Source organism: Lipotes vexillifer, unplaced genomic scaffold (assembly GCF_000442215.2).
Source record: "Lipotes vexillifer unplaced genomic scaffold, Lipotes_vexillifer_v1.1 scaffold1093, whole genome shotgun sequence".
NCBI classification, from domain to species: Eukaryota; Metazoa; Chordata; class Mammalia; order Artiodactyla; family Lipotidae; genus Lipotes; species Lipotes vexillifer.
This window is the reverse complement of record NW_006774793.1, coordinates 1,297,027-1,305,334: the sequence shown is the minus strand read 5'-3', so window position 1 is coordinate 1,305,334 and position 8,308 is coordinate 1,297,027. Positions and strand designations below refer to the sequence as shown.

At 57.4% G+C, this 8,308-nt stretch overlaps 1 protein-coding gene across 1 annotated transcript in view; it reads left to right on the top strand.

Annotated features, from left to right (window-relative positions):
• The window catches only part of CDH24 (cadherin 24), a 10,376-nt gene extending 5,177 nt beyond the window's left edge, over positions 1-5,199 (top strand). The window contains exons 8-12 of the mRNA XM_007449543.1: positions 474-610; positions 2,957-3,078; positions 3,162-3,273; positions 3,642-3,890; positions 4,413-5,199. Coding sequence (XP_007449605.1) covers positions 474-610; positions 2,957-3,078; positions 3,162-3,273; positions 3,642-3,890; positions 4,413-4,912 — 1,120 coding nt within the window. The 3' untranslated portion in view covers positions 4,913-5,199. The remainder of the gene's footprint in view (positions 1-473; positions 611-2,956; positions 3,079-3,161; positions 3,274-3,641; positions 3,891-4,412) is intronic.
• Positions 5,200-8,308: the final 3,109 nt, after the last annotated feature.

Sequence of the window (8,308 nt, the reverse complement as noted above, 5' to 3'; positions counted from 1 at the left end):
CCAAGAAGCCCCACTCTTTCCACCGCCCCAGCCAGCATCCCTGTCATAGCACTGAGGGAGTCATTCCCATTTTGTAGTAGAGGAAACAGGTTAAAAGATTTGCCCAAGGTCGCACAGCTGGCCTGAGACAGAGCAGGGCTAGAACTTGGGTCCCTGGTCCCCAGAACAGAGCCCCAGAAGTCGGAAAGACAGGCAGTGTTTACCCGACGTCACCTCTGTCTCTCTCCCTGCACGCCCATGAAACCCAGTCCCCGGCATGTTAGGACAGGTGTTTAATGTTGACTCCCTGGGGATATTTGTCTTTTGAGGGGACCCTAACGTGAACTATGGCTCTGGGTGCGCGTCTCTGGCCAGCTCAGGCCCTCTGCCCAGCTGAGCCACGAGGCCCAGCAAGGCGAACAGAGGGAGGGAAGGGTAGCTGCAAGCTCTGGCCCTGCCGCAGATCAGCCCCCAGCCCCGCTCCATCCCCCCAGATACTCCGTCCTCCCTGACTCGGACCCGGAGCACTGCTTCTCCATCGAGCCTGAAGACGGTACCATCCGCACGGCAGCGCCCCTGGACCGCGAGGCTCGCGTCTGGCACAACCTCACAGTGCTGGCCACAGAAGTCGGTGAGGAGTCCCGGGCCCCCGGGAGACCCGGGAGGAGGCAGCAGCCTCCCAGCAGAGGGGCCGTCCCTGGGGACGTATGGGGGTGGGGGAGGGCGGCTAGTGCCATCACACCCTCACCCAGCGTACAGCCACTGGGTCCCCAGCCTGCATCATCACCACCAGGCAGGCCTTCTGGTCTCCTGCCTGGGCTGGGCACAGTGGGTCTGCCTGAGCATTTCCCCTCACCTTCAGTTGGCTCCCATACCTGACTTGCCCCAACCCGGAAGTAAACCTAACCTTGAATAGCTTCCTGCACCCTGGGAGACCCTGCCTGGCCCACTCTCTGCTTCAGGCTGAAGGGGCATCAGGGAAGGGCTGGGCCCCTCCTCTGGGAGCTGACCGGGGCCGGGGTGGGGAGGTGGTGCCAGGAGCCCCTCTCTGGGAAGCCCTGCTGGGAGCCCTCAAGGGTGGGGAGAGGGACCAGCTCCATGCACTGCCCATGTCAGTCACCGGTCACCAGTAGTGTGGTTCAGCCTTAGACCTCCCTCCCTTCTATGAACCTCTCCTCGCCACGCCTGCTCATGCCTCAGGGTCTCCTACGTTTGCCGTCTGTGTCCTGTTTAGGGAAGTTGCCACTGTGTGCATACATACTTGTACATGTCAGTGAAGAGCTATGTGCGTGTGTACACGTGGGTGTGTACTTACATGTGTATGATTCCATACGTGTGGAAAATACATATACATACATACCCATATGTTTGTGAGTATACGTCTATAGCTGCATATATGTGTACGTAGTTGAGTGTATAGAATTGTATTTATATTATTTGTGCATATGTGTAATTGGATGTATATAGTGATAGATACAAGTAGCTGTTTGTATATATTGTTTTGTGCATGTGTTTGTGGACAGATAGTAATAATTTACTATTTACTGTGTACCGGACACTGTTCTAAGTACCAAATGTGGATTAATTCATTTAATCATCACCACAACTTTATGAAGAAGGTACAATTTTTCCCCCCATTTTAAAGGGAGGAAACTCGGGCAAAGAGAAGTTAAGTAACTTCCCAAGGTCACACAGACATTAAGTGGTGGGGCCTCAGTCCCAGTCAGGCTGCAGAATCTCAGCTGTTATCTCCTCTGCCATACTGCCTCTCATACGTGTCGAATTGTATGTAGACAGGTTTATGTTTATGACCATGCAGCTGTGTGGAAGTGCATGCGTGTCTGTCCGTGTGAACATCCCTGTGTGTATTTGTGGTATATGTAGTGTGTCTGTGGCTGCCTGTGTATACGTAGCCCTGCGTGTGTGTGTGTGTGTGTGTGTGTATTCCTCTCGGTGTCTTCTCATCTCCTGCCAAATCCTGCACCCCACCCCTAGAAATCCCAGTATTGACTAGCAGACCCTGGGCCTTAACTGCAGCGAAGGAATAGACCCCAGCCCCGTCCCATCTCAGGGTATCCCAGACCCTTTAACCAGGCAGTCTGCTCCTCTGCCCAGGCTGTCAGCTCAGCACCTTCCCAAGAGCCAGCCAGCTCTCCCTCAACTCGGGGAAAAGACTAAAGGAACTGTGAGGTTTAGCCTAGAGGAGGTGAACACTGGGGCAGGCAGAGATGCATAATTTCCATTTTCTCTTGGATGCCACTGGCAGTGAGGAGCAAGGCAGAGTAATGGTGGGAGCCACCCAATGACGAGGGGGCCTGTGTCTGGCTGTGGTACCCAGGCTGGCCTGGCTCTGCCCCTGAGTATCACGTAGCTCCTCCCTCCCCAAGGTCAACTCTAAGTGATACTCCCTGCTACACCACAGCCTCCCAGACCTCTGATGGTGTGTGTGTGTGTGTGTGTGTGTGTGTGTCCACTGGTTTTGTGCATGAAAACGCATTCTCTGCATCCTGGGGGTCATGATACTACGTTCACTGTATATATCGAACATTCACTTCGTGTATGTTGCCTTTGTTTTAAAACACTGAGTGTACATCAAATGGATGGTATGAATGTGTTTGTATGTTTCATGGCTACTGTCTGTGTGCATCCGGTATGCATCCTCTGTCTACCTTTCCTTTATGGCACGTGTACCCTGCATGTGGGTTATTGTACATGTATGTTATGGGTGCTACACTCCTGTTGAGTGTATATGGTATATGTATTGCACATATCTTGGGTACCACATGGCTGTTGTATGCACTTGTTCCATTCATTTCACAACATTGTTTGCTACTTGCGTATTGCGTGCATTATCTCATGTGCCCCACATGCATGCTATGTGCTACGTGTGGCATCCATGCCCACACACCCCGTGTGTTGTGTGTAACTGTGATGTGTGTGCTTGCATGGGGTGTACGTGTTTGTGTTCCGGCTTCAGACAGCTCCGCACAGGTCTCCCGGGTGCAAGTGGCCATCCAGACCCTGGATGAGAATGACAATGCTCCCCAGCTGGCTGAGCCCTACGACACCTTTGTGTGTGAATCTGCAGCCCCCGGCCAGGTGAGCCGCTGAGGCAGAGGGGTTGGGAACTCAAGACCTCTCCAGCTGCCCACTCCATACAAGGCTTCTTTTCTTCCTCCCAGCTGATTCAGGTCATCAGGGCCCTGGACAGAGATGAAGTCGGCAACAATAGCCGTATCTCCCTTCAAGGTCCTCTGGATCCCGATGCCAACTTCACTGTACGGGACAACCGAGGTGGGTAGCCTCCTACAACCGTGCCCGTGCCTGCTTCCCTCCTCTCCTCTACCACCCTCCGCCCTGCCTGCCTACCTGGGCCCTCCACCCAACAGAAGGTGGATGTGGTTTGGGGAGTTCCCTGGTGGCCTAGTGGTTAGGATTCTGGGCTTTCACTGCCGTGGCCTGGGTTCAATCCCTGCTTGGGGAACTGAGATCCTGCAAGCCGCGTGCGCAGTGGGGCAAAAAAAAAAAAAAAAAAAAAGCCACAGGATGGATGTGGTTTTGCTCTTTGCAAACCTTCCCCACAGAAAGCTGTCTCCGTGGGCTGCATCAGCCTTACTGGGAACGTGTCCCAGGAGGTGACCCAACACCTTCCTCTCCCACAGATGGCTCTGCCAGCCTGCTGCTGCCCTCTCGCCCCGCCCCACCCCGCCAGGCCCCCTACCTGGTCCCCATAGCACTGTGGGACTGGGGGCAGCCGGCTCTGAGAAGCACTGCCACAGTAACTGTCAGCGTGTGCCGCTGCCGGCCCGATGGCTCCGTGGCCTCCTGCCGGCCCGAGGCTCAGCTCTCACCTGCTGGGCTCAGCACCGGGGCCCTGCTCGCCATCATCACCTGTGTGGGCACCCTGCTTGGTGAGTCAGGCCACAGTGGGACATAAATGTGGGGTCCAGGCCTGCAGGGTGTGTGGAGAGGAACGAGGACACTGGACATAGGGAAATCCATCCTAGGTCTCGAAGGAACCCTCATGCCTGGATTTTCCCACTGCCTCATGCATCCGAGACAAAAGCTCTGGCCTCACATCCCTGGCCTGTCAATCTGAGAGTCATGAGCCATAAAAACTGTTTATTGAGCCCTGACTCTGGGCCCTGTGTGGCTTTGGGCACAGCACTTGGTATTTCATCCTTTCAACAACGCTGAGGGGTAAATATGTTTTCCCTCTTTTCCACACAAGCAATCTAAGGGCGAAAGACGTGCAGGGAAGTTAAGCAACTTTCCTTGGTCACACAGCGAGTAAAGGGTTGAAGTCAGGATTCAAACGAGCTTTGCTAGATGTCAAACCCAGGGCTTGCCACCCCTAGGCCGTTCTGATTGGAACCAGGCTGCCCCATGCCTGGCCCTGCCGGCTCAGCGCCCCGTGTGCGCCTCTCCCCCAGCCCTGGTGGTGCTCTTCGTGGCCCTGCGACGCCAGAAGCAGGAAGCCCTGATGGTGCTGGAGGAGGAGGACGTGCGTGAGAACATCATCACCTACGACGACGAGGGCGGCGGCGAGGAGGACACGGAGGCCTTCGACATCAGCGCCCTGCAAAACCCCGACGGGGCCGCCCCGCCGGCTCCCGGCCCGCCCGCACGCCGAGATGTGCTGCCCTGGGCCAAAGCGCCGCGCCAGCCCCGGCCCCCCGGCCCCGCCGACGTGGCGCAGCTGCTGGCGCTGCGGCTGCGCGGGGCGGATGACGACCCCAGCGTCCCACCCTACGACTCGGTGCAGGTGTACGGCTACGAGGGCCGGGGCTCCTCCTGCGGCTCCCTCAGCTCCCTGGGCTCCGGCAGCGAGATCGGCGGCGCCCCGGGCCCCGCTGAGCCGCTGGACGACTGGGGGCCGCTCTTCTGCACCCTGGCCGAGATCTACGGGGCCAAGGAGCCCCCGGCCCCCTGAGAGCCGGCCTGGCCCTGCCCGCCGCGGCGCGGCGGCCGCACAGGCCCTCTGAGTGAGCCCCCGGGGTCCAGGCAGGCGGCAGCAGCCCAGGGGTCCCCAGGCCTCCCCGATCCCCGTGTCCCTCCTCCCCACTTCCCCAGGGCAACCTCCTCCTTACCTCCCTCGTCCTGAGTCGTCTGTTCGTCTCTCTCCAGGGATCTCTGTCTCTGTCTCTGACACTCTCCCTGTCTGGGTCTGCGTTGGGCGGCTCAGACTGAATCTCTCCGTTCTCTCACTGTGATTCCACTGTCTTGTGGCTCTGTTTTGGTCTCTCCCATTCTAAATCTGTCACTCACGGCTCTGTCTGTCTCCCGTGACCGCACACACGCTTTCTGTCTGTTTCCTGCCCACATCTGCCCGCATTCTCTGTGGGTCCCTGTGACTGGCTTTTTGGTTTCTTCCGTTGTCCATCCCAGAAACAAGAGAAACTTCCAGCCATTGCTGCCCACCCTCCTGCAGGGGATGTTCTGCCCCAGGTCAGTGTCCCTAGACTATGTGGAACACAGGGGTGGCCCAAAGCCCTCCCTCACGCCCCACCTCTCACTCGGGCTCCCCTGTCGTTGCAGACCTGCCCGCATGGTTCCATCCATCACTCATGGCCTCATCCTGGCTCCATTGGCCTCCAGCAGACAGAGGGAGCCAGCTCACCTCCCGGGGCAAGAGTTCCAGCCCCCAGCGTGGCCGCCTCCCTGGAGCTCTGCCCACCTGTCAGCCGGCCCTGGGCATCCTAGCTCTGGGCATTGTCTTGTGTGCTTCCCAGGCCCCAGGGGGAGGGGTGGGAAGGAAAGAGGGAGGCAGCTGGGGAAGGGGAAGAGGGAGGAAGGGGAGGGGCCTCCATCTCTAATTTCATAATAAACAAACACTTTATTTTGTAAAGCTGGAGTCCTGCTTTCCGTTCTGCACTCAGGTGTCTGTAAGAGCGTCACTGTGCCAGAGGGCTGGAGGAGAGGCCTAAGCCCACCCCCTCGGCCCCTTCTCCTTTCTCCTTTGGGGGACAGTCGCTTCAAGTCCCTTTAATAGAGGAGGCTTTGGATTGACACCATTCAGGGACGAAAGAGATAATGACATGTACCTCTACCCCCACGACCTCTGGGTTCTCTGTTGGTCTCAGACTGTCCAAGGAAATTAAGATGTGGAGATTGGCCAGAGGGGAAAGTGGGAAGGAGAAAGTGGAGAAAAGGGGGAGCTATAAAAGACTAAGAAGAGAGGAAGAGGAGCTCTAGACTAAGAATAAGTATGGGTGGGGAACAGCAGAGTGGGGCAAGCCAGTGCCTCCTGGGGCCTGTGGTCCCAGTTGGAGAAAGGGTGGGCCAGGGCGAGGTGGCACAGTCACAGTGGATCTGGGGCCTCTGCTGCCCCACCTTCTATTCTTCCCAGTCTCTGGTCTTACTCTTTGTGGGCACAAAGAGGAGGGAGAGGGACCAGGGAGGCGGGCTGTTCGAAGGGCTGAATCAAAGTCAACTGGGGGGAGTGGGAGCCCAGTGGGTGGCCAGCATCTCTCACCGTGCACTCCCTAAGCAGAGAAGGGGTCCACCCGGCAACCAGAATTAGCACCCACGCCTCGTAACTCCAGGCAGGGCTCCTGGGGACTCAAGTAGATGGGTCAGGATAGGTCCTTGCGACCTTCCCCTCCAAGTGCGGAGTGCAGATAATCAGGGACAGCTGCTCTAATGGGAAGACGCCTTCTTGTACCTTCCACGCCATTTGCTTAGGGCAACCAGACAGCGGGAGAACAAGGACCCTGCTCCGATGCTGGCCTTGTCATTGACTGCTGAAGGTTGGAACCGGGCCCCTGCCTGCCTGAAGGCCTGTGTGAGAGCAGACCGTCTGCCCCTGAGGGAGACGATCAGGAGGCAGCACTCCAAGCAGGGTGCCAGAAGAACAAATCTTCCTGTTCAGAGCTAGATCCACACCTTTGGTCTCCCCTGATGTCTGCATCAAGCCTCCAGGAGTAAGTGGAGAGAAGGAGGGATTGACTGGTGGGCCGCCCCTGGGCAATGAGGAGTGCATTGAAGTGGGATGCAAGCCTTTGCCTCCTCTCCCAGCCCTCCTTAACACCCTCCTGAGGTCCTCCCCAACTCATTAAGCTTCAAGGAAAACAACAATGTAGGGAATCAGGCTTTTCGGCTAGACCCTCGGGCTTACCTCTGGTCTTAAATACCTCACCATTGGCAACACAGAATCTGTCAAAGGGAGTGAAAAAGGGCAGAACCATGGAAGGAAAAGAGGAGAGAGAGAGGGAGAGGTGATGGGAGGAGACGCAAGAAGAGTGGGGCTCCCCCGCCCCGGTTATGCCCTCCCTATCTGGGTTTAATCCTCCTTCCCTGATTAATGGGAAGAGGAGGGGCACAGAGTGTTGCAGGGGGTGAGCTGCATGTGGTTCCCAGGGAGCCTTGCGCTGGGCTCAAGTGGCAACCCCAAGCTAGCCCGCCCCTCACTCCCTGCCTTTTCTCACCCCTGGGGCTTCAGGACAGGGGTGGGAGGATGCAGAAGTATGGAACCAGTGGAGTGAGCCCTGCCCCACCCCACTCTGGACCTCTTTTCCCCCAAAGAAGTGATAAGGCCCGTCTTTCTCCCTGATAACTTCCAGCCTGTTTCCTGTCTCTGCACATAGGAACTGCAGGTGCATCGCCTATCCTGGATCACTCACATACAACAGGTCACAGACCCACACTCACCTCTGCATGTGGAGGTGCCCCCTCTTATGTCTAAGTCAATCAAACACTTGAACCCTGGGCAAAAGCTGCCCTTCCTCCTGTGTTCCTCCAGGACCAAGCTGGCCTAGGGGTCCTTGACCTCTAGTGATCATTGCCAGTGTCCTGCACCTCCTCCCCTGAGGCTGAGGAGTGGGTGAGGGATGAAGAATTGCTATGGAGGCCACCAGCCAGATTCCCAGACCCTGGCTCGAAGCCTAGTCTTCCTGTACTGGGCACCTTTCTGTGGCCCCCCTCCCCGTGACCGTTTCCCCCCCTCTCCCCTACTGCTTTCCCTCTTGGGACTCCCTCAGCTTTCTTCCCTCCTCTCCCATCATCCCCTGAAAGCCAGAGCCTGCTGGGGCTCCTCTGTCTGGCCAGCTCCTGCCTGGAGGAATTCTTAGCCTGAGATGCAGGCTTGGGGCTCACGACTGGGCTGGAGGCTGGGAGGAGGGGTGTCCAGGAGGGAGGAAAGGTATAGTTCATCTTGGGACTGGAAGCTGTAGGAGTGGGATAGAGAGAGAAGATTCAGGAACCTTCAGGTGCCACCTCCTAGGCTGACCGTACTTTCCTCCCTCACGTGGCCCGGGGAGGGGAGGGCAGGGAGGCATCCCTCCTGGAGCTGTCACCCTGCATCGCCCAGTCAGGGCTTACAAGGGAGCGG